The following is a 24,043-nucleotide window of genomic DNA, read 5'->3' on the forward strand; positions in this document are numbered from 1 at the left end:
AATTAAATTCCTAATTCTTAAATTATTACTAAGTTAGATTTTTATTCGGTTTCAATCCAATGTTAGTGTGACTTAAAAACAATAAAATTTTATTAGATTTAGAATTGAATAAAAATTTTAAAAATAGACTCAATTAATATTTAAATTCAAATTCGAGCCAAGACAAATATAATATAATTTTATCCTATCTATGAACACTCTTAGAAAAGTAGAAATTACTAACAGTGCTATTAACAAGGTTGTAGACTTAGGGTGTATTTGGCAAACACGTTGGGAAGGAGAGAAGTACGTTTGAGCTTTGTAACATAACAGAGTTTGTTTTTTGTATAGCTGTCAAGTTGGTTAGTTTGTTAGACATAATTATAGCACTATTAGTTAGTAATTTATTTTTCTTTTTGCTATATATATTGTAATTGGTACTCAGTACTCTGTGGTGGTTCTTTTAATCAATTATTCTCTCTTTTCACTTCTTTCTAATTCTTCTTCCATTACTTTAAATTTCAATGACCTGAGAGTACATTACCAACCTTCTTATTTTCTTATAATTATTTTTGTAATTCACTTGAATTTTAAGCTTGGTATCATTTTACATGGTATCAGAGTGAGAAGATCCAACTATGGCAGATAATTTAGCTAATCCGAATGCAAGCCCTTCATCAAATTTCGCTGCAGATTTTGAGAATTTCACCGCTTTCATGCGTCAATTCTCTCAGTTCCAGGCACATCTTGGCAGATCTAGTTCCTCTTCTGCAATTTTTGATCCGATTAGCCCTTATTTTCTTCATCCAGGAGTCCTGGTTTGGCTCTAATTCCGCTTAAATTGACACCTCAAAATTATTATCAGTGGTCGCACGATATGTGGAGAGCACTTAGATCGAAGAACAAGGTGAAATTTCTCGATGGATCCATTCTAAAACCAGGTGAAGGTGATCCTAATTTTGAAGCATGGGATAGGTGTAACAATTTTCTCCTCTCCTGGATCAACCTCTCTCTCAGCCCTGAAATCGCTAAGAGCGTGATGTGGATTAGCTCAGCTCCAGACTTGTGGAATGATTTAAAACGTCGTTACTCACAGGGAGATGTCTTTCGAGTTGGTGCGTTAAAAGAAGAATTTCATGCACTCAAACAAGGTGATCTTACTGTTACCTCTTACTTTGCTATGTTGAAAGCTATTTGGGAAGAATTAGAAAATTTACGTGCTATTCTTAGTTGTGTTGCTTGTGTTAATATTACGAATTGTTCGAGACTATGCTTCTGAGGAATATGTTGTCAAATTCTTAAAAGGATTGAATGAACAATATTCAAATGTTAAATCACAAATCATGCTAATGAAGCCATTACCTGAAATTAACACAGTACTATCTATGTTAACCCAACAAGAGCAAGAATTGAATTGTGACCCGTCAAATAGCAACATAGTGACTAACTCTTTAGAGGTGCAAACCTCAACTGGAGGCGGTTCATTTTCTGGAAGAGGCAGAGGCCGTGGACGAAATTCAGGCAGAGGAGGAAATCAAAAATCTTATAGTCGAGGCTACACTTCAAAGTTTTGTAGCTACTGTAATCGAATTGGTCATTTAGCAGAGACATGCTATAAGAAAAATGGCTTTCCTACTCACCAAAAGCAGCGAGTAGCTAATCAACTTAGCACTGACGAGATAGTTGAGAATTCTAGTGCTGAGATTGCTGATTCTAACCAGGATAAAAAGAGCGATGATACAGTACTTGTGTTGACTCCAGATCAGAAGGAAACCTTACTAGCACTCCTTCAACAACCACGCATGCCAACTTCAAATAGTGTAAACCACATTACTTCTTCCGCCACCCTTACTCAACCAAAAGGTAGGCATTGCTTGAGTGTATCATCAAATTTTACTAAAACTTCTTAGATACTTGACAGTGGAGCTACTGATCATGCATCCTATATTCAAGAGTCTTTCAAAACTTTTCATTATATGAGATCAGTTTTGGTAAATCTACCTGATGGTTCTACCACTACAACAAACATTTGTGGCACTGTGCAACTCTCTAAACATTTGATTCTTACCAATGTTTTATTCATACCTCACTTTAAATATAATTTGATTTCAGTGTCTAAACTCACAAAGTCATTACATTGTGAATTAAAATTTACTAATTCTTTTTGTGAGATACAGGTACTCCCATCATTGAAGATGATTGGGCAAGCTAAAGTCATTGGTAATCTTTATGTGATGGATGCTCAACCTTGGAAACTAACTACACCAGAAGTTAACACACATTCTGTAAATGTCACGGTGCAGCAAGATTTAGGAACTCTATGGAATGCTAGACTAGGTCATTTACCATCCAAAAGAATGTCAATCATGAAAAATACATTTCCATTTATTGAATGCATTTCATTATCTCATGTTTGTGATTCTTGCCACTTGGCTAGACAAAAAAAATTGTCTTTTCCCATTAGTAATACACAATCAGAATATATTTTTGATTTGTTACATATAGATATTTGGGGACCACTCTCACTTTTATCTACTGCTGGCCATAAATATTTTCTTACAATTGTGGAAGATAAAACGAGGTTTACTTGGATTTATTGCATGAAACTAAAATCCGAAACTAGAGTGTTAGTAGAAAATTTTGTTCAAATGGTGCAAACTCAATTTCATAAAGTTGTGAAACAAATTAGAACAGATAATGGGATGGAATTTAAAATGAACTCCTTCTATAACTCAAAAGGAATATTACATCAAACATCTTGTGTTGAAACTCCTCAACAAAATGGAATTGTTGAGAGGAAGCATCAACATATACTGAATATTGCAAGAGCACTTTTGTTTCATTCTAATGTGCCAAAATGTTTTTGGCACTATGCTATGCAACATTCAGTACATTTAATAAATAGACTACCAAGCACCTTCTTGAATCATCAAACGCCTTATGAGACACTTTTCAAGAATAAACCAGATTTGACTCATCTCAAGGTGTTTGGTTGTCTTGTTTTTGCTACCACTTTGAGTACTAATAGAAGAAAATTAGATCCTAGAGCTAGAAAATGTGTTTTTCTTGGTTATCAATCAGGAACAAAAGGGTCCATTTTGTTTGATTTAAAATCCAAAGAAATTTTTATATCAAGAAACACTGAATTTTATGAACACTATTTCCCATTCAAACAAATACCAAGCACTGATTTTTCTATAGATCGGCCTTCAATTGAATCATCCAATTTTGACCCTTTTGCATTCTTTTATAATAACTCTGCACATACTTCTTCATATGAGCATACTCATGGCATAATTGCACCTCACACCATACACACTACACCTGATTTATCTGCCACTTCTACATCACCTATGGCATTTCTTCATGATATAACAGATTCTGCATCACCCGCCACCTTAGACTCAGCATCTGCATTGGCACCATTGGAACATTCATCCATTCATATTGAGTCACAATCTGCTGCACCAGTTTTGAGAAGGTCTGAACGAGAAAGAAAAACACCCTCTTATCTTAAAGATTTTCATTGTTTCCATATTTCATCACATAGAGATCCAATCAATGCGGCCCAATTACCTTCAACATGTAAGTATCCCCTTTCTCACCATTTGTCATATTCATTGTTTACTCCCAAGCACCAGGCCTTCACTTTTGCTCTCATAAATAACTCGGACCCTAAACACTATTCTGAGGCTGTTATGCATGATTGTTGGAGGAAGGCTATTGAGGCAGAACTCACTGCTCTTGAGCAAAACAAAACCTGGATCATCACTTCTCTTCCTCCTGGAAAGAATGCAGTTGGTTGTAAGTGGATTTTTCGCACAAAATTCCACCCAGATGGCACTATCGAGAGGCATAAGGCACGTCTTGTTGCCCAAGGTTTCACTCAAATTCCTGGAGTCGATTACATTGACACCTTTAGTCCCGTTGTGAAAATGAGCACTGTGCGTGTTCTTCTTACCGTTGCAGCAGCAAAGAATTGGCATCTTCATCAACTTGATGTGAATACAGCTTTTCTCCATGGAGACCTACATGAGGACGTTTATATGAAACTTCCAAAGGGGTTACAGTGTTCCAATCCAAACTTAGTCTGCAAGTTGACAAAATCTTTGTACGGTTTGAAACAAGCTAGTCGCCAATGGAACATCAAGTTGTCTGCTGCACTTGCTGATCTGGGGTTTACTCCATCTGAAAATGATCACTCGCTTTTTACCAAATCTACAGGTACAACTTTCACAGCTATTCTTGTTTATGTTGATGATCTTGTGTTAGCTGAAGATGATTTGAGTGAAATTCAAGCTGTCAAAATGTTTTTGGATGATAAGTTCAAAATTAAAGACCTTGGCCTTCTTAAGTTCTTTATTGGGATGGAGGTAGCACGAAGCAATGCTGGTATTGCACTGTATCAAAGAAAGTATGCATTGGATTTGATCACAGACTGCGGTTTGCTTGGTGTAAAACCAGCATCTACTCCTATGGAGTACACTACTTCTCTGTCTAAGGCTTCAGGCTCCCCTCTTCCTGATGCAACCATCTATCGTAGATTGGTGGGCAGACTTCTGTACCTTACTAACACAAGACCAGATCTCAGCTACTCTGTTGGATGCCTATCTCAGTTCATGGATTCATCAACTGATGCCCACTTGAAGGCTGCCTATAGGATCATCCGGTATCTAAAACAATCACCAGCAACTGGCTTATTTTTCTCTGTCAACAATTCTTTCACACTATCTGGTTACACTGATTCTGATTGGGGGGCTTGTAAAGACACCCGAAAATCCATCAGTGGTTATTGTTTCTTCCTTGACCAAACTCTTATTTCTTGGAAGAGTAAGAAGCAGGCTACAATTTCAAGGTCGTCCTCAGAAGCAGAATATCGCACCCTTGCTAATGGCACTTGTGAACTCGTTTGGTTACTCAAACTACTAAAGAAATTCAACATTCTTCCTCCTCTTCCGGTTGATATCTTCTGTGATAATAAATCTGCTATCTATATTGCTTCAAATCCTGTCTTTCATGAAAGAACCAAACATGTTGAGGTTGATTGTCATGTGACTCGAAACAAGTTCAAAGAAGGGGTTTCTAATCTTAGGCACGTTGTCTCCAGTGAACAACCGGCTGATCTATTCACTAAATCCCTTCCTCCAGGACCATTCTCTCATTTGCTTTCCAAGCTGGGATTACTTGATTTGCATAAACCACGTAATACCAGCTTGCGAGGGGATGTAACATAATAGAGTTTGTTTTTTGTATAGCTGTCAAGTTGGTTAGTTTGTTAGACATAATTATAGCACTATTAGTTAGTAATTTATTTTCCCTTTTGCTATATATATTGTAATTGGTACTCAGTACTCTGTGGTGGTTCTTTTAATCAATTATTCTCTCTTTTCACTTCTTTCTAATTCTTCTTCCATTACTTTAAATTTCAATGACCTGAGAGTACATCACCAACCTTCTTATTTTCTTATAATTATTTTTGTAATTCACCTAAATTTTAAGCTTGGTATCATTTTACATCTTGAAAGCTTCATTTTTATGTTTGGCCATTTTTATTTTCCTAAACGCAGAATTGATTCTGCTTCTGAACGCACGTTCAGGAGAAGCTAAAATTTGTAGCTTCTGCGTTTCATGTTCATGGTTGCTTATTGTCTTTGGAAAATTAGGTGAAAAATTTATTTCTTTTTTACCAACCCTACTCTTCATTTTCTTCTATAAAAAGAATACCACTAACTATTACCTTCACAATAATTCTTTGTAGTTTTTCCTACTTCTTCATAGTTCTTAGTTACAATTTTTTTTTTCATTAAAATAGTTCAAATTTGTTTTAATCACTAGCCAATTGAATATTTTATTTTTTTTATTATTTTTAATACTCATTTTCATATTTAAATTTTTATGTTTTTATTGTATTTTTTACTTATATTTTTTTTATTTATATGATAAAGATTTTTATATTATTTGTGTAGTGTTCTAATTTCTCATGTTATGTTTTTATAAGTTTTTTTTTATTATTTACTATACTATTTTTTATAGGTATATTTTTTATAAAATCTTTTTTTTTATTTTTGTTTGGCTTTGTTCATATAATTATTTATTTATTTTATTGTATTTCTTTTATTCATATGACAAATATTGTTGACCTTTTTTTTTGGATATTTTTATTATTTTTTTCATATGAATTCTTTTTTTCTATCCTTTCCTGCATTATATTTATGTTGTGTATGAAATTTTTTTATTTTTTATTTGATTTTATTCATACGAATTTTATTTACTTTTTATTGTATTTTTTTGTTCATATGATATATGTTGTTGATTTTATGGAATTTTTATTATTTCTTATCTGAATGATTTTTTTTCCTATTCTTTGATGTACTTTATTTTTGTTTTGTATTAATTTTTTTTATTTTTTATTATGACTTTATAAAATTTGTAATTGTAATTATTATATACTACGTTTATTATCAAAAATTTGTATAATATAAATTATGATCATATAAAAAAGGAAAAAATAAATAAAAAATTAATTATAAGTAACAATAAAGCCATAAATAATGAAAATTTATAGTCCAAAATAATACTAAATTAAAGAGTACTAATAGTACTAGAAAAATTATAGAATATATTTTTTTGTTTGATATTATAAAATTTATAGTACTCTCTTTCATATTTATTTTATTGTATTTATTTTATTTATATGATAAATATTTTTTATATTATTTTTGTTAGTGTTCTGATTTTGCATACATATAAAAAAATTTATTTAAATTGATGTCTCTTTTAGTAATTTTTCATTTAAAAGTGATTTTGAGTAGTATAATCCAAACAACATTTATTTTACTATAATCAATTTTGATATAAAGATTGCCAAACATAAATTACGTTAACCCAAACTTATTTTTCATCAAAATCAATTTTACAAAATCAATTTTATGTAAACTTTCGTTCGCAAACTACAATCCAAACACACACTTAGTTGCTAATAATATCGTTGATAAAGTTTGAACTAGACTATTGACGAAACTTGAATTGAGTTGCTGAATGTGCTTAAAACCGTCCAAGTTAACAATTTTGTCAAATTAAATAAACAACTTGTTAAACAAGCATGTTAATTTGACACTAATTTAAATGCAACCTTAATGATCGTCCTCAATTTCTGGTTAGGTTAATTAAATATAAAATCTAGTTTTCTCAGGTAAAAGTACACTTTAAATATTTAATTGTGTATTTTTATATCATTAAAAATAACTCATTTTTAAATTTATTATTTAAAAATTATTTAAATACATAAATTTCATTTTAAAGTTATGTAAAATTTTTTATGGATAAATATATTAAAATTAAATTTATATAAAATTTTGTAGTGAAAAATTTAAATATTTAAGTATTTTAATGCATTTATTATCTATTAAATGAAAAGATAATTAAAATGACCTTGCAAGAAAAGGTGAAATTTATTTTTTGTCTTTAAAATTTGTTAAAAATTTTAAAAATATTCTTAAATTTTATTTTATTTTAATTTTATTTTAAAAAATTTATTTGTATCAAATATATTTCTGATATTAAAATTTTAAAAAATTTTAAAATTAATTTAGCAACAATATTCTGGTTCTTAAACCTAGTTGTCATGTTGAATTGGTCATAACCTTTTAAAAATTTAACTGTGAATAATATATTTGATATAAATTAAAAATTTTTAGAATAAAATTAAAATAATATAAAATTTTAAAATATTTTAATTTTTTTCACAAATTTTAGAAATAAAAAATATTTTATTAAGAATAATTATCTAAATTAGTCTTTGAAAAATTTAAAAGTAAACACTTTAGTCCCAAAAAAAATTAATGTACAAAAACATTCTCAAAGTTTTTTTGGCAGACAAATCAATCCACCATGACATGCTTTCTTCGTTTGTACTCAATAAAAAATGATGAAGTGGTACGTTTAGACGCCCACATGGCACGTGACGTGTCAAAAGGACACAGATGGACAAATAAATCCCCGTCCTTATCAATAATATGATGATGTTTTGTATTTATAAAAAGAAAAAAAATTAAGGCCTTTGAAAGGCTAATTTTTTTAGTTATGGAAGTTTAAAATGTGTTATGCTTTATTATGGAAAAATGGTGTATTTTTTATGGATATGGAAATCAAATTTTTTTTTTAATTGAAATTCACAAATCGGAAGCTCAGTTTTGTTTCTAAAACAAAACTTAGGGTCCAATTTAGGGTAGTAGAAAAATCTGAGTCTCAAATTTGTGTGGGTTAAAGATTTTTTTTAACGGATAAACAAATCGGTGGGTCAGTTGTGTGAAAAAAAATTATAAACCACAAATCTGACCCTCAAATTTGTGGTATCAACAAAAAAAAAATTAACACCACAAATTTGACCCTCAGATTTGTGATATCCATACAAATAAAAAACACAAACTTTCCACCTTATTAAAAAACACCACCATCAACTCCCATATTAAAAATACAAAGCGCCTTTGAAACCCCCTCTCCAACTTTCTCTCTCACACTCACATCACTTAACGTCTCAATTCTCAAGCACACAAAGTCTCAATCCTCTCTATCACCGCCTCTCGCTAGCCTCTGTCCCGGTGTCGCGTCGCTCGCCCCCTCGCCAACCTAGTCTCTCATACTCACAGTGTTCGACACACGACGGAGGCAGAACTCAAAGCCTCAACCTTCTCTGTAGTCGCCTCTCGCCAACTCCCATCTCATTGTCGTGCCGCTAACCAGCCTCTCTGTGTCACGACGCCTCTTGCTGGCCCCTCTGTGGCACTGTGCAATCTCGTTGCTTGCCCTCACTGCTCGCGGTTGCCTACCTCTCCTTGCACTCACCGCCCAATGCCCATCACTAAATCTCATTGCGGCCCCCGCATCCCGTTCCTTCTTCCTTCTCTTTCTGGATTGGCATTGAAGCTCATCAAATTTCTCGTCTCCAATATCTCCGGTTGTCTAGGATTAATCTCTGGCTCAATTGGCTTTGCCTCTGGAGCTTTCAGTTCATGTTGTTCTGCCTCTCCCCTATTCCGATTCCGCTGTTGCTACTGGAGACACGTTCCATGGTTGAAGGTGTTGTCGTTGCTACAGGTGTTGGCGATGATCCCAGTGCTGTCTCTCATAAGGGTGTATGCTTATTGGATCGAATTGGATATGGCCAAAAATTCGATCCGATCCGCACAATTCCTATCGAATAGGATCGGATATGATATCCACGTTTTTTAGTATCGAATCGAATATCGAGAATTTCGCATAATTTAACCTTCTCTTTTTTATAATATTTTTATGTAAAAAGTTCAATAAAAAAGTTTCTTTCACACTTTTAAACTTATTTATTCCTAAAATATTTTTACTCAATTTTTTTTAAATAACAAAAATAAAATAATACAATATATGAATAATAATTACTAACTAAAACATACAAATAAGTAAATATAATACCAGCCAATGAGTAATAGCTCAAATGGCATAGTCTTCTCATACTCAATTAAGAGGTTGCGGGTTCGAGTCTCCTATCTTTGGTAAAAAAAAAAAAAAGTAAATATAATACCAAACATTCTAAAAACACTTCCAATAATAAGTGAAGACAACAAGCACTAAAATACTAAATGTCTCATTTAAAATAAAACAGCAACACTATAACACACTTAAAGTCTAAACAATCTACACATGCTTAAAATATAACAATAGTAAAACAAGTTGATCCCTTCTTAAATCAGCATCAGGTAATTTCAACAACCATGTATTCCTATTAATAAAATACCAATTGAAAAATTAGTAAAACATATTAGAATAAATTGAAAAAAAAATAATCTACGTTATTATACACTAATACAAGTACTTAGTTATAATACCAAAGATGGTTCATGAGGATGCAATTGACTTTGAACGTCTAGATTTCCAACACTAATAACTCTAGAAAATTTTATTCAATTCATCAACAACAAAATATGTCAAAGCCAATGATATAACAATAAGAGCATTATTCACAAAATTCAAATGATGTTCATTAAAAAATTTCCTAAAGTTCTGAACAATGATTCAACGAAACAGAAGATGTCGATTTCGAAAACAGAGGACAGATATCAGGAGATATGGCAGAAACTGAGAATGGAATAGGTCAAGAACAGATAACGGAGGTTGTAAAGTCGAGGGAGCCAAGGGATGAGAATGCCAGCGAGAACCATGAACCACGAACCACAGTCACGAAGGAAACAGCGGTGATCGATGAGAACGTGACGAAGGAGACGAACCTGACTACGCGACTTCGCAAGGAACAGCTTCGACTAGAAAACACGCCACGAAGAGGGAGGAACATCAAGAGATCTCCGGCGAGTAGCTTCCAACGGTGATCAGGAAGACGAAGACGAAGTGGCCAATGAGTGGTTTGGTGTCTCTGAATCTGAGGATGGGTGAGAGATTGGGGGTGAATGATAACGGGTGAGAGATTATGGGTGAATAACGGGTGAGAGATTATGGGTGAACGGGTAAGAGATTGGGGGCGAATGGTTGCAAGTTGGGGTTGCAACGCCGTAAAGAATGATGTGTGCCGGAAATAAGATTAGGATTAGGTTAGGGTGAAATGTGAATTGAATTCTTGAAAGGCTGAGAGACTAACATATATATATATATATATATATTTTATTTATTTATTTATTTTTAATTATTATTGTGCGAATCTACGGATATAAAGCAGATATCCGCGATCTGATTCTTAAAAGGTGTGAATCGGATCGTATCCACAATTTTCAGATTAGATGCAGATATTTACCTTAGATCTATAGATATGATCCGATCCATAAACACCCTTATGTTTCTCATGGTCTTGGATATGTCAAGGAAAGCATAATAAATGCTACTCTCACGATCATTAATTACATCAGGGAAATCATCAATGAAAATTTTGGGTATCCAAGAATTTGAATAGGCGTGGAAAATTTTTTAGGGATGTTGTGGTGGTTTTGTAAAGAGTTGGAAAACAAAAGATAGTGCTCAGAGAGAAAGCACATGAAGCGAAGTAAAAGTAGGTATGGTCGTATGGATATTGAGTCTGTTGGTAACTTGCGTGGTAACAGTAAAGTTTTTGAAGTCCAAAATAACAACTTTCATGTTTGAGGTCTTGGAAATGGAGTGGAGGAGTTGGTGGAGGTTGCTGCGGCGAGAAAGTTCGATGCAGAGGATGCGTAGGTGGAGATCAGCGGAGAGTGCGATTAGAGGGAGGTGGAAGAAGCCAAGAGGGTAATGGAGGATTTAGGGTCCTTATGGAGGATTTAGGGTCTTTTATTAGAAGGTCCGAGACTGTTTTATTCTTTTCGTACACGTAGACACTTAACTGATATGTGTATAAATTTGGATGTCAATTTAACATTTTTTATTAGTGAATTATGTCGAAAAAAAGACAAAAAATTGTTATATTTGATGAAAAAAATGTTAAAATTATTCTGTGTATTAATTTTTAAAAAAACTAAAATGTCTATTTTTAAAAATTTTAAAGACTAATTTGAATCATTATTTTTTTATTAAAAAAAAGGGGTTTTGTCAACCATCGCATCCTGCTCGCACGGCGGGACAAATCCCTTTCCTTGATTGCTCCTTCCCATGTGGCCGGCCGATCATGTCTAGAAATATGTGGACTTTTTTCCCCTTGTAATGCCTAAGATTCTATCTTGTACGCGTTAACCTGACTCACGTCAAAATCTTCTAGTTATCAAAAACCATAAATTTCCTTTAAAAACAAAAGAAACCTGAATTTAGTCTTTCAAAAATTAGATATTTAAGCTAGCTGGTCTACTTTTGTTTGAGTACATTGATGACAAAATGTACAATAGATTGTAGAATGTACGGAGATGAAATACTTTTAATATATCAACTTCTGTTAGTTGTCAATGAGATACATCCGCAAGGTTTAAAATTAAAATTTTGCAAATACGTGTTTGCTTGTACATTTATTTACTGGTTATTAATTTATTATCCTCCATTTTTTACAAGTTATTAAATTAGAGTAAATAATTTAAATTATTTTTGAAAACAAATGAGTAGTAATTGTTTGTCATGAATATGTTTTTGGTTAATAATCAGTAAATTGTAATATAAATTTTACAAGTTGATATATGTAAATTGCTAAAGTAATGTTAGAATTTTTTTATTAAAGATAGAAAGACTCAAAGTCACAATTTTGTAAGCGAGTATAAAGAGAACTATAACCCGTTGCCTAAAGTAATGTTAGAATTGAAAAGAACTAATTATAAATATTAATTATTGGATAACATTAAAACTCTAAAAGACAATTATTCATCGGTAAAAGGCAGATTACTTTAAACATGTATCATATGTTTTTTTGTGAATAAGATAAGATATTGAAAATAAGACATAAAAAATAGAAATATAAAATTTAGTAATCTTGTATTTTATTTGGTAATAAAATAAAATAAATTATAAAATATAATTTATTTTTAATTTTTTATTAAAAAATTTAAAAAAATATATAATAACAAAAAGTAAAATTATAAAAAATTAACAAATATAATAAAAAAATAAATAAATAATAAGTTATTTTTTCTGTTAATATCTTTGTGTCTTTTCTATTAGGATAAACACAAAATACACTAATTTAATATTTTTGGATACAATATCTCTGTACATATCTTATCTATCAAACACGATTCTATATTTTTATATCCTTATCTTAGTGTCTCTCTATAAACAAACATAATCAGCGCTAAGAAAACAAAAAGAAAGCAACCAGAACACAGTATTATTTTATAATTATTTTAACTAACAAATAACATATTTTTTCACTCTCTTGTTTTTTAAGAAAAACAACATAAATATTAGTTAAAAGTTAAAACGGATATATGTGTCCGAGACTCCTAGTTGATAAACAATTATTCATTCTTTTTACTACTTTTTATATTCTTTATTATTTTATTAGATTACTTAATAATTAACACACACACACTATATATATATATATATATATATATATATATATATATATATATATATATATATATATATATATATATTTAAAATATTAAGTGGTTATGACGTTTTTAATCACCAAACTAAGTTTTAAAATCAATAAGTTTTTTTACCGTAATATATTATTTTATGAAAACATTTTATCATATATTATTGTAATATTAATATGTGAACATCTAATTATCTATTATGTCTTACCTTATATGCTTATAGTGATAAAAAAATTAAGGACGTAATTGAATAATGATTTAAAATTAGTTTACAGATGTAATAGTCAATTATAATAATAATAATAATAATAATAATAATAATAATAATAATAATAATAATAATAAAAAATTTAAAATTAGTCAAAATATTTTAAAAAGATAAATTAAACAGCAAATTACTCTTATATAGTTATATCTCATTGGAAAATTGTAAGTATACTAGGAACATTAGTGTTCCAGTTATTTTAATTATTGATTTCAATTAATATATATTATATATATTTTTTATAATTCAGATCAACAGTTAAAACAAGTGAAACACTAGTGTTTTCGATACACTTGAAACTCTTCCTATCCCATTATATAATAGACAAATACTAAATATATATCTTAATTTTGAGAGCAATTTACATAAATAAAATAATTGAAGAAAAACGTTACGCAAATATAACATTAGCAAACTCCAGACATAAATGCAACAAATACAATTGTATATAATCCGCTACACCTTGTAGCGGAACCCAGATGCACGTAATCCGCTATACCCTTTCGCAGATTACCTTGAGAGCATGCATAAGATAAACTGCTATACCCTGTAGCGGTTTATGACAAAATTTTGTGAAAGAATAATCAGCGGATTACGAGGAGAGTGACTTATTATATAAACTTGTGTAATAGTAATAACCAATGTAGCAAAATGAACGAATTGATACAAAATGTAATCGTCATTTGCACAAATAGATTGTAAAAGCTAACTTTTAAAAACTAGTTTTTTAAAAGTTGTAGGCATATGTATTTGATAAATTAAATTAAAAATAATTTTTAATAAACACAAATAACAATAAATGCGTTTAATAAAATAACTTTTAAAATTTAAAAATATTATAATAGATATTATCTCTCTCTAAATTTAAAATTTAAATATTTATAATTAAAAAAATTAGAAACCTATTTATTTTTTACCCTTTTATAAATAAATACCTAATTAGAGATATTGATGCATGAATCAACCCTTCATAAATTCATTAATTGGAGAATTACTATTCTATAGAAACCGTTTATTTATTTTGGTCATGCTATGAATGAATACTTAATTAGAGATAATGATGACGAATCAACTTATCATGAACACATTAATTAGAGAGTTTGATTTAAAGTCTACGATATCTTCTTTTGTAAATATTTTTTTGAAAAGAGATGATGACTTGTTTTTATATTGCAGCATTATTTGCTTTCATAACTAGAAATAAAACCACATAAATTTTTTTTTTGTTGAATTATAAGATTTTTTTTATAGAGAATGAATAATATTACTTTTTTTTATAAATTTATATAAATATAAAATAAAAAAATTTATATATAAAATAGTATATTTTAAAAATAAGAGTAACAATATTATTATTTTTATTTTAACTTTAACAATATGTAATAATTTTATTTATTAATTTTGAATTTTTTTAAAGAACCAAAGAACATCTTATCTGTATTAAGTAGGAGTGATGACAACTAGCAGAATTTTTAATACTGCAATATTTACACATATGAACTGGCATGAAGTAGATTTTTTTTTAAGAAATAAACTCAACATAATTAGGTGGAGCAATAAAGAGAACAAAATAACTAATAAAAAAAGAAAAATAGAGAAACAGAAATAAAAATAAATCCAAGATTATTTTTGCCATATCATCAACAACCATTAGAATTAACTCTATTCCACTAGTAGTAGTTGTAGGATACCAATTAATATATCCTAAAATTAACATATCTAAATTTTATATATTTTTTAATTAATTAACGAAATATAAAAGAAAAGTAAAAAAAAAAAGTGAAGAAAAAATATAATAGAGTACAATTGAATACTTATAAATTTAAACATGTCAAGTTATTTTTTTTTCAAATTTGAATAGATAAAAAATGGGATAAGTACTTTTTTCATCCTCTGGGGTCAAAATCAATTTCGTCCCTGATCTTTTTTTTCTTATTAAAATCATACTCAACGTTACAAAACGTTGTAAAATCATCCTTTTGTCCATAAATAATATTTTTTGGACAATTTTACCCTTTTACAAAAATAAAAAATATTAAAACTAATATTAAAAAACAAAAGAATCCGTGAAAGGATATAGTGGATTATGTGCATCTGGATTTCGCTAAAAAATGTAGCAGATTATATACAATTAAATTTATTGTATTTGTGTCTGAAATTTACAAATGTTATATTTGCATAATATTTTTCTTCAATCATTTTATTTATTTATGTATATGGCCCTAATTTTAATGAGTCTAAGAATGTCAAATTCACTTGTACTATCTTAAAAAAGCAAAAAACATATAAGTATACAATTAATTAAAGAATGATAAGGAGCCTAAGAGAAAACATTTCTTGGAGTCAACAAATGCTAGTAAGAATACAGTGCAACAAAAGCTGGTTTAAAATAATAGAAGAAATTCTAGAACCATTTTAAAATACAGTGCAATTCTTCTGGATCTCTTTCCATTCTTAATTTCTAGAATTAGCTTATAAGTGAGCTAGCCGTGCTGTTGAAGGAAACTCCGCGGAAACAAAACATTACCAAGTCAAACTTTCCGCTACAAATACAATCTCCATTCTAGAAAAACTGTTTAGCGCTTACAAAGCCAAGATTAGTTCTTACTCTGCGTGTATTAATTTATTATTATATCACAAAATAATTAAAAAAAAAAAGGAGAAAAAAATAATGACGTATCATAAACGTTGAACCACACCACCAATTATAAATGGCTCTCTGAGTGTTCCACTCCCAATTAACATCCACAACTACCTTCAAACAAAGATCCCCTCTAACTGAATTATTAGTCACTAACAAATTATGGAACGTTACCAGAATTTACTTGAAGCTAGACCTGCATCTCACTCCAACTTCGAGTTCCCCAAACCTAATTCCCCAACCGTTCCCAACGACGTCGTTTTTTGCGGCAAAGTCATAACTCGTCAAAACGGACCGGATCCGGAGCTCAGTAAACCAGAGGCTTTGGCCAAGCAAAACTCCGGTCGGGCCAACGGGTTTACCGCCTTGCTTAAATCACCGTCCTGCATGGAAAGGCGGTGCCGGAGGAGCTGCAGTTCCAATAAGCGTTACAACGGGATGTTTGGAACGGTGAAGTTTCCGTTGCAGATGGATCTGAGTGACATTAAGATGAGGCAAGAGCGAAATGAGCCCGTGTCGTTGCCGAAGTTTCCGGCGGAGGACGACTCCAGCGACGGAGGAGAGAGTTGCTGGGAATTGGTCCGGCCACTTAGGCGTCGGGGAGCATTGATGAGCGTCTTAGCTAAGGCCTCATGTGGATGTTTTCCCATCTTTTAGGATCGTTTTTATTTATTTTTTTATTTTACCAATTTTTCATTTTAAATACTTTTTTACATATATATACTTCAGAGTTTTGTAAATTATACATAGTCATATTAATAAAAAGTTAAATATAAAAGTCTTAGGACTTTGGTTATCCAAAAAAATTGTGGGAATTATGCGTTAATTGCTTAAAGCATACTAAATTAAATTCAAAACAATAACAATACAGCGTTTTTTAGACCAAATCCAACAAAATCGCACATAAAGCTGCTGCTGCTTCTTTATTGATATAGCAAATAAATTTTGGTTAAAAAAGTACAAAAACTTATCAATATAATACAAAAATTATATTACAAATAGAATGCAACAGAGAGCCTATATAGTGAGAGTAATTAGATAAGAAATGCAACAGATCCATAACAATTTTGATTTCCAGTTATACGTTGATTACAAATAGAATGCATGATGCAAAATTTGGACATTTTCCTGATCCACACCTTTGATTTCATTGGTTACCTACTTCATTCAACCTTGAAGGAGATATCTCAGATTTAAGGAATCATATGCACATTTTGCAACATGGTGTGAATCCTTTAATGAATATTCCTATGTGTTCATTCCATACACTGTAGCTTCCCTCCCAAAACCCCCTTCAAAAATTTAAGAAAATGTTTCAATGTGGTCAACGCCAACAATCCTGCACTGTATTCCCCAACTTGTAGTGACATTCAACATTTCAGTGCTAGTTGGATGATGAATCAACTGTTCCATGCCACAAAATACAGATCATGTTGTACATTCAACCATCAGCAGCGCTACTCTGCCACGGCAATCCTTTGGAGGGTTGATGGATTAGCCAACTTCCTAAATTACATAGTGATGGAGACTCGCGTGAAGTTGATTGCTAAGAACCGTTATATGATTTGATATATTTGACTAAATTTGGATCTAACGGTTCTTATCACATGAAGACAACTGTATGTGAATTTCCACCTTACATATCATTTGCAGCTGAAATTTCATTAATATCATGTGATTTAGAGAACATCATTCGGTACATTGGGTCCCTGCGCTCCAAAACATGTCTTTCCCAATCCGATCTAACCCTAAAAGGGTTTTCTTCAAGCCACTCACTTTGGCCATTGTTTTGACTATGCATCAAATCAAGCTTACCCTTGCCATGTCTTAAAAATTGTTCTTTCATTCTCATTGCTACAGCTTTGACATCAGATTGCAAAAACACCTGGAAGATATCAACAATGCAAATAAGCCTTGATACATAACAAACAAAGCTCAGTAAGTCACCCATATGCATAACTGTGTTACTAATCAAGGAAACTATTTCACTGTACTTCAAGATCCATTACTCTACTCAGATGTGACAAACAATGATAGTAGAACTCCTCGAAAATACAACTACCTTCCCGTCAGGTGCTAGAAGATCCACCGCTGCTTCAATTAAAGATCTCTGCAGCATCCTCCACCTATGCTCAGGTTTATTGAAATCAGGATCTGGACACTACAGAGAAACAGAATTTCAAAATTAAAATAAAGGATCCGTAGTCAATGGATAAAGTAGAAGAACATTCAAAACAAAGTTATGATTACTCGCAAGTCACAAGTAATGTCATACTAAAAATAGTTTATATCCTATATCCAAGCTGTAAAATATAGTTATATTCATAGCAGATTGTAAGATGTTAAGCAAATCAAGTAGAAGAAATTGTGACATAATAAATAATCTATTCTAAGTCAGTAGTGGGGAATGACTAAAGCTTACATGAATTGTAAGCATTTTCTGCATCAGCAACCATCTTTTAAGACTGTTCAGTATAGGAAGATGTAAAACTGGTCTCTAGAGATAGGGAAAGGAAATGAATTCTTTCTCACATAGCTAAAAGGGTAAGGTGGTATTTTCTTTGGTTTTTCAGTGGTTGACCCTTCTATGCTGACCTCATCCTTTTCAGGGTGTGTAACAGAAATCAAATATAATAAAATGAAGCTAGAGTTTAAAATGTAACAAAATTTAAGCTTGACCTGTATTGAGACAAGAACTAACTCTCCCGGGTAAGTAGAAACAATTGAACGGAATGTTGATGTTGCATTAGTAGCAATAAAGTGCCTACAACAGGGAAACCAATAAAGCAAAACTTACAAAGTTAGCCAAAAGAACAACAGTTCAACTACAAAACAACTTGAAAATCCGTGATGCACTATCTTATGTCCCCTTAAATAAGCTCAAAAGGTTTTAATGACTGCCATCACTTGGTCGTGGTATTGATTAAAGATAAATTGCATCCTATCTTGGCCATCTAAAAACCAAATCGATGCTGCTTCTATTCTACTTGGATAGCAAGAGTGTTACCCATTCTTTATGCCAAGTTGAAGAATAGAGTCCAAACAGCGCAAAACAAGCTGAAAAAGATGTTAATCGTTAAGAGACAGATAGAAGTTTTGTATTTTGCAAGAAAAACAGGCCACAACAAAGGGGATATAGCAAGTAGGAACCTTTTCATTAATCTCCAAACCAAGGAAGTTTAAATCTTGCCTCCTCCTAGCCATTTCGAGAAGAAAAAGTCCATTACCTGTCATTTAAAACACATGTCAAATGAGTCACCAAGATGTATCACTTTAGAAGCTTCCACTTCCACTCCCTTCTGCCGCCTAAAACGGGAACTTCCTTACAACAATAGTAGTGGTAGAAACTTGAAAGTTCAACAAACTGATTCTTAAAATCCCTAAATATTATTTATTGACAAAAGTTTTCAGATTAACTGCTCATGTAATTTATAGTATTTGTGAACTTCTAGAATATATATGTTTTCATTTGCATAATTTTACTAAATACTTGTATAGTGAAAATTGTACAAGAAAAATATACCACTTCCTATATCAACAACCAGAGGCTGAGCAGGGTCAGAATAAACATCCTTCCAGTTGATTTCAGATGGATAGGCCTGCAAAATATAAATCATAGGTGACAATAATATCATTAATGCAGAATTATTTTTAATGCTTTGAGTTGCTAAAAGAAAGTTACCCATGATCCTGGAACTATGTTAATATCAATATTTATCCCCAATTTGCATTATTCTTCTCCTTATCTTAAAGCATTATTCTTCTCCTTATCTTAATATTTTTTTTTCATCATAAACATATATATAGTCATCATAAAAGCATACGTAAGTTCCAAAAACACCAAATACTCAGCAATAAAGATCTAACAATAGACACAGTATTAAATACTAGCAAAATAGCAATTATTTAGTGCATCAGGGCATCAGTTTTCGGAATCATTGTCGAAGCTGTGATTCACGGTTCTGGCTTGTAAAATACAATTCCAATACCAAATCTACAAATTTTGAAGCGTGTACGATTCAAGCCATTGATCTGAATCACAGACCCTTTGACTCATATCGACTCACACAATTCACGATTCAGAATTGTGCAATTTGACTACAATTTTAACTGCTTCATTCATTTGTGGTCCATATATTTTCAGTTTACAGTCATAGTTTCTCATTAACATAATCGAAAGAAAGTTAATCATATCCAGAAATTCTCAGGCCAAAATATATACAATTGAACCACAAGATACATGCAAGATAGGTCATGCAAAATATGAAGGAACAGTTTATTACTCTGTCTAGAGCCATAACACCAGGGAGCTTTCTTCCTTTGAGAAATTCCCATACAACTGAGGCATTCTCAATCATACTTGTAGAGGACATCGGACTTCTTTCCTGGCTCATCAGTTGACAAGCCGTGTTCCCAACAATGGTTATGTTACAGTTGCTTTGGCTCAATTGTACAAGAAATTCCACCAATTTAGAGGCCTGATTTGTGCACTTATTGGAATCAACAAATTTCACTGGACCAATCCAAAGAATTTTCTGTATTGTTTCAAAGAAATAAAAGATGTTATGTGGTGTCACATGCCCTCATGACATTTTGAACAGATGTAGAGTACAATATATTAAATTGAAATATCATTACTTATTTATGTATGTTGCGCATATCAACTGGATGTTATTGATTACAAGCACAAATTTGAACTAAAATTAGCAGATAATCCAAAGGCATGAAATGCCTTTTACAAATTAGCCATCCTATAAGCCACAAATAAGATATCGACCCAGATGTCTTATTATGATATTTTACTATGACAACTTATAAGAAATTAAACCAACAGCATCTTATGCTTGCACTAGACTCTACTCAAAATAAATTACTATATACCTTGCAATTTGCAAGAGAGGAACATATTTCATCCAATGATGCAGGTCCAAGGTCAACAGGCACCCAAACTAGGTCAAAATCAATTATGGATCAGTTTTATTTTGCTGGAAAAATCATATCTCAGACTCAATATCTAAATGTCACAACCAGCATTATCAATTTGATGAAAAAAGCTCACCATCCAAAATGCCATGAGATGGAAATACTTGCAATTGCTTAGGATCACATTTATTCCTACACCAAAAATCTTTTGGATACAGAATCTCTATATTTTTATCCTGAGCAAGTCTAACTATATCCAAGGCTTTATTAAATGACTTATGATCCACCAAGTTCTGAGGAACTGATACTCCTAATGCATGCATTACTTGAAATGCCATCATTCCGACAAAGACAAACCCCTGGCATCTGGAAGCTAGAAACTCAAAGGAAGCTGCTTTATCATAGAAGTTTCCGCCCCCAATCTGGATTGAATAAGAAACTAACAGTGAATAAATTTAAGATTAAAGGAATACAAGCCATCTTGAATGGAAGAGTTGTCTCTGAGAACTAATGCTACATCAGTGGCTGAGACATACAATTGCAAAATATGGTTTCCTACTAGCTTCTGCAATATTCTTCAGTATAGAAAGCCTCTCCTCAAAGTGAAAACCAGCTATACAGGCATAACAGAAACGAGTAATACCAACAGTTGATGCTAGAACTTTATGAGACTGGGAGAAGGAGTCATTGACAAAGATATCAACTCCTGATGATAATTCTGTAGCAAACTCCAAAGAATTGGCAACTTCCTCTTTAAAATCAGAAAGATTCTCAAGCAAATAAACATTCTCTTTCTTGAGGTCTGTAATCTTTGATAGTTTATTACAAGAAATGCCTTGCAGTGGAACAACTTGTAGTTGAAGAATTTCTGTCAAAAAATCTGTAGAAAATACCATAAATTATATAATATAGAAGGTCACCTATATAAAGGAAACAATTTCTTAATATCATCACTCATGTTGATTACATCTTAGCACTTCAATATTAAATAAATCTTTCCCACCTTTGTCTCTGTTAAGAAAAATGCTAAAGACTCAAATTTGCAAATATAAACAGATCATAAAGAAATGATTAGTGTACCTGCAACTGAAGCTTGACAAAGAAACTCTGAATTATTCATGTCCCAATCACTGACCAAGATTACCTTTGCTCCCGCATCATATAAATATTTAATTGTAAACCTTGCATTAAAATCTGATTGAATCTTCTGGTCACTCTCTGGCTTGAGTAATATGTTAGAATCAAATCTGACCATGACAACTTTTCCAATAAGCTCCTCCCTAGGAAATTCTCCAAGAGTTTGTATATGAGGAATACCATTCAACTCTTCTCCCTTACTAACATAAATCTAAAAGTGAAACCTTTATACTTAGAGCCACAACAAAATACATTCATGTAAAAGAGAGAAAGAGAGAAGAGACAAGAAGCAAGCCTAGACTACAACCATTAACAACATAACTCATTTTAACCGGCCATGCCATGCGATAACATCAAAGCGAAGCCAGAATCGCTTTAGTGAGTGTCTCAAACTTCATACATTTGCAATCTACCTTTCACTATGCCTAACTCTATGTCTCGCTCTCACTCTCTTCCCCTATATGCAACTCATCCAGAACAAGAAAATACCAGTTTTCCTTTGTGAATGAATCCTTGCAAATTGATTTTTCACATGACCTGATCATGTGTTATCACTGACCATGCATTCTCTAATATCACATCTTGTTTGGCTCCCATATTTAAATGAATGGTGGGAAATCACACATGACATGTGACATGGTCATGTGAAAATCAACATAAGAGAATCCTTTCTTGCTTTCCTCTATATGCAATCAATTGTAAACAAATCAAGTAGGATGATTAATACATGAGGAACTAAATTTAGTGTTCCAACAATATCAAACCATAAGATTGTAGTTGTAGCAAAAAGTAGGGATCCAGAAACTGAATCACCTTATGCTTAAGTGTGCTCTCAACATGACTTGCTAACTTCTCACCCACTGTAAAAAAAAAATTAACATCAAATAAGACACGAGCAAAACTAAACAATAATAATAACAATAATAAATAATAATTAATAAATAAATAAACCTTGCAAAGCCAGTGAAGCAGCATAATGCTTATGAAATTTCGGAAATTTTCTAGTATAAGAGCAAATTCGTTGCTTAAACAACTTGGGGAAGTCATGGAAACTTAATTTGTTTAGAAAGACTGTGCCATGGAGTAGATTAACGTGTCCCATCGGTTAAAGCTGAAATTTGAAAGAGCATTATTTTAGCAACAAGGAAATCGTAAGAATTTAATAAACACGAAATTGAGAAGGAGGAAATGGTTGCTCACCTGAATGCTAAGACATTGAAATATATAAATAGATAACGAAAGAGTAGAAAACTTCACTTCTGGAGAATTGGGTAGCTTTGGATGTTAACTCTGTTCTTCTTTTTGTTTTTGCTTTGGAATTTGGTTGGTTTTTAGTTGATGTTGGTTTCTTAGGAAAACTGGTCGAACCGTTTTGACCACGGGTTTACAGATTCAAGTAGATTAACCAGGATTCAACCAAAATAACCATGCTATACAAATAAGTAATAACTAAATAATATTTAAGAAATAAATATTATCATTAATATTTTGATAATAGCCCTTTTTCTTTATAAATTCATGCAACTATATAATGCAAAAAAAATTATGCTCATATACAAAGTAGGTGGAAACTCAGGTGCAGTCGACTTCACGTGAAGTTGATACCTAAGAGCCGTTAGATGATTTGATTGATTTGATTAAATTTTCATCTAACGGCTCTTAGGTATCAACTTCACGTGAAGTCGACTTCACCTGAGTTTTCACCTACAAAATAATATCATGAAAAATGAGAATGACAATATTATTTTTCTTTTCTAATATATAAAATGATAAGATTTTTAGAAAAACTAAAATTTGGAAATTGAATTAATATAATTTTTGGAGGATTTTTAATTTATTTTAAAAATATATTACATATTGTGGGTTTAAAAATTTTAAAATAGTTTTAAAATGTAGGTTTAGTGTTATGGAATTTAAAACTCTCACAAATAAAAATTAAATTCTCATAAATAAGTGAAAAAGAACAAGATATGGATATAAAGTTGAGGATAGAAAAATGTGATTAACTTTAATAAATTTGTAGCACTAACTAATTAATTGACTAAAAATTTGGTGTTTGCTACGGTACGATGATAAATTAATACGTACCGATACGTTTAAGATATGGACAAATAACAATAA

At 31.4% G+C, this 24,043-nt stretch overlaps 2 protein-coding genes across 7 annotated transcripts; one reads left to right on the plus strand and one right to left on the minus strand.

Annotated features, from left to right (window-relative positions):
• The first annotated feature begins 617 nt into the window (after positions 1-617).
• Positions 618-9,182, plus strand: LOC148582030 (uncharacterized). The gene is made up of 7 exons (XM_088495110.1): positions 618-797; positions 845-1,130; positions 1,246-1,842; positions 1,966-2,051; positions 2,157-2,316; positions 3,181-5,204; positions 8,988-9,182. The coding sequence occupies exons 1-7, from the start codon at positions 618-620 to the stop codon at positions 9,180-9,182; spliced, it is 3,528 nt and encodes a 1,175-aa protein (XP_088351236.1).
• Positions 9,183-16,805: 7,623 nt separating this feature from the next.
• On the minus strand, positions 16,806-23,249 carry LOC107623488 (uncharacterized). 6 transcript variants are annotated; one of them, XM_088485677.1, is made up of 14 exons: positions 23,123-23,249; positions 22,874-23,033; positions 22,736-22,782; positions 21,866-22,133; positions 21,322-21,665; positions 20,922-21,207; positions 20,744-20,811; positions 20,146-20,397; positions 19,386-19,461; positions 19,013-19,089; positions 18,870-18,919; positions 18,542-18,626; positions 17,925-18,016; positions 16,806-17,747 (listed from the first exon to the last, which is right to left on the minus strand). In XM_088485677.1, exons 2-13 carry the CDS (start codon positions 23,022-23,024, stop codon positions 17,963-17,965), a joined length of 1,758 nt encoding a protein of 585 aa, XP_088341803.1. In that variant the 5' UTR covers positions 23,025-23,033; positions 23,123-23,249; the 3' UTR covers positions 16,806-17,747; positions 17,925-17,962. The 6 variants fall into 6 exon arrangements, with proteins under 6 accessions (XP_088341803.1, XP_016181255.1, XP_016181257.1 ...); XM_016325769.3 differs by having other exon boundaries at positions 17,925-18,023; XM_016325771.3 differs by having other exon boundaries at positions 17,925-18,023; positions 21,866-22,065; positions 23,123-23,248.
• Positions 23,250-24,043: the final 794 nt, after the last annotated feature.

Source organism: Arachis ipaensis, chromosome B10, assembly GCF_059453495.1.
Source record: "Arachis ipaensis isolate K30076 ecotype BB chromosome B10, ASM5945349v1, whole genome shotgun sequence".
Taxonomy (NCBI): Eukaryota; Viridiplantae; Streptophyta; class Magnoliopsida; order Fabales; family Fabaceae; genus Arachis; species Arachis ipaensis.

Coding starts and splice junctions, on each gene's coding strand:
- LOC148582030 (XM_088495110.1), top strand. CDS start 618: ATGGCAGATAATTTAGCTAATCCGAATGCAAGCCCTTCATCAAATTTC. Junction 1,131..1,245: donor ATTTCATGCACTCAAACAAG/GTGATCTTACTG, acceptor GAATTGTTCGAG/ACTATGCTTCTGAGGAATAT. Junction 2,052..2,156: donor AACATTTGATTCTTACCAAT/GTTTTATTCATA, acceptor TGTGAGATACAG/GTACTCCCATCATTGAAGAT.
- LOC107623488 (XM_088485657.1), bottom strand. CDS start 23,024: ATGGGACACGTTAATCTACTCCATGGCACAGTCTTTCTAAACAAATTA. Junction 21,666..21,865: donor TTGTCAAGCTTCAGTTGCAG/GTACACTAATCA, acceptor TATTTTCTACAG/ATTTTTTGACAGAAATTCTT. Junction 19,090..19,385: donor GGTTGTTGATATAGGAAGTG/GTATATTTTTCT, acceptor TTTAAATGACAG/GTAATGGACTTTTTCTTCTC.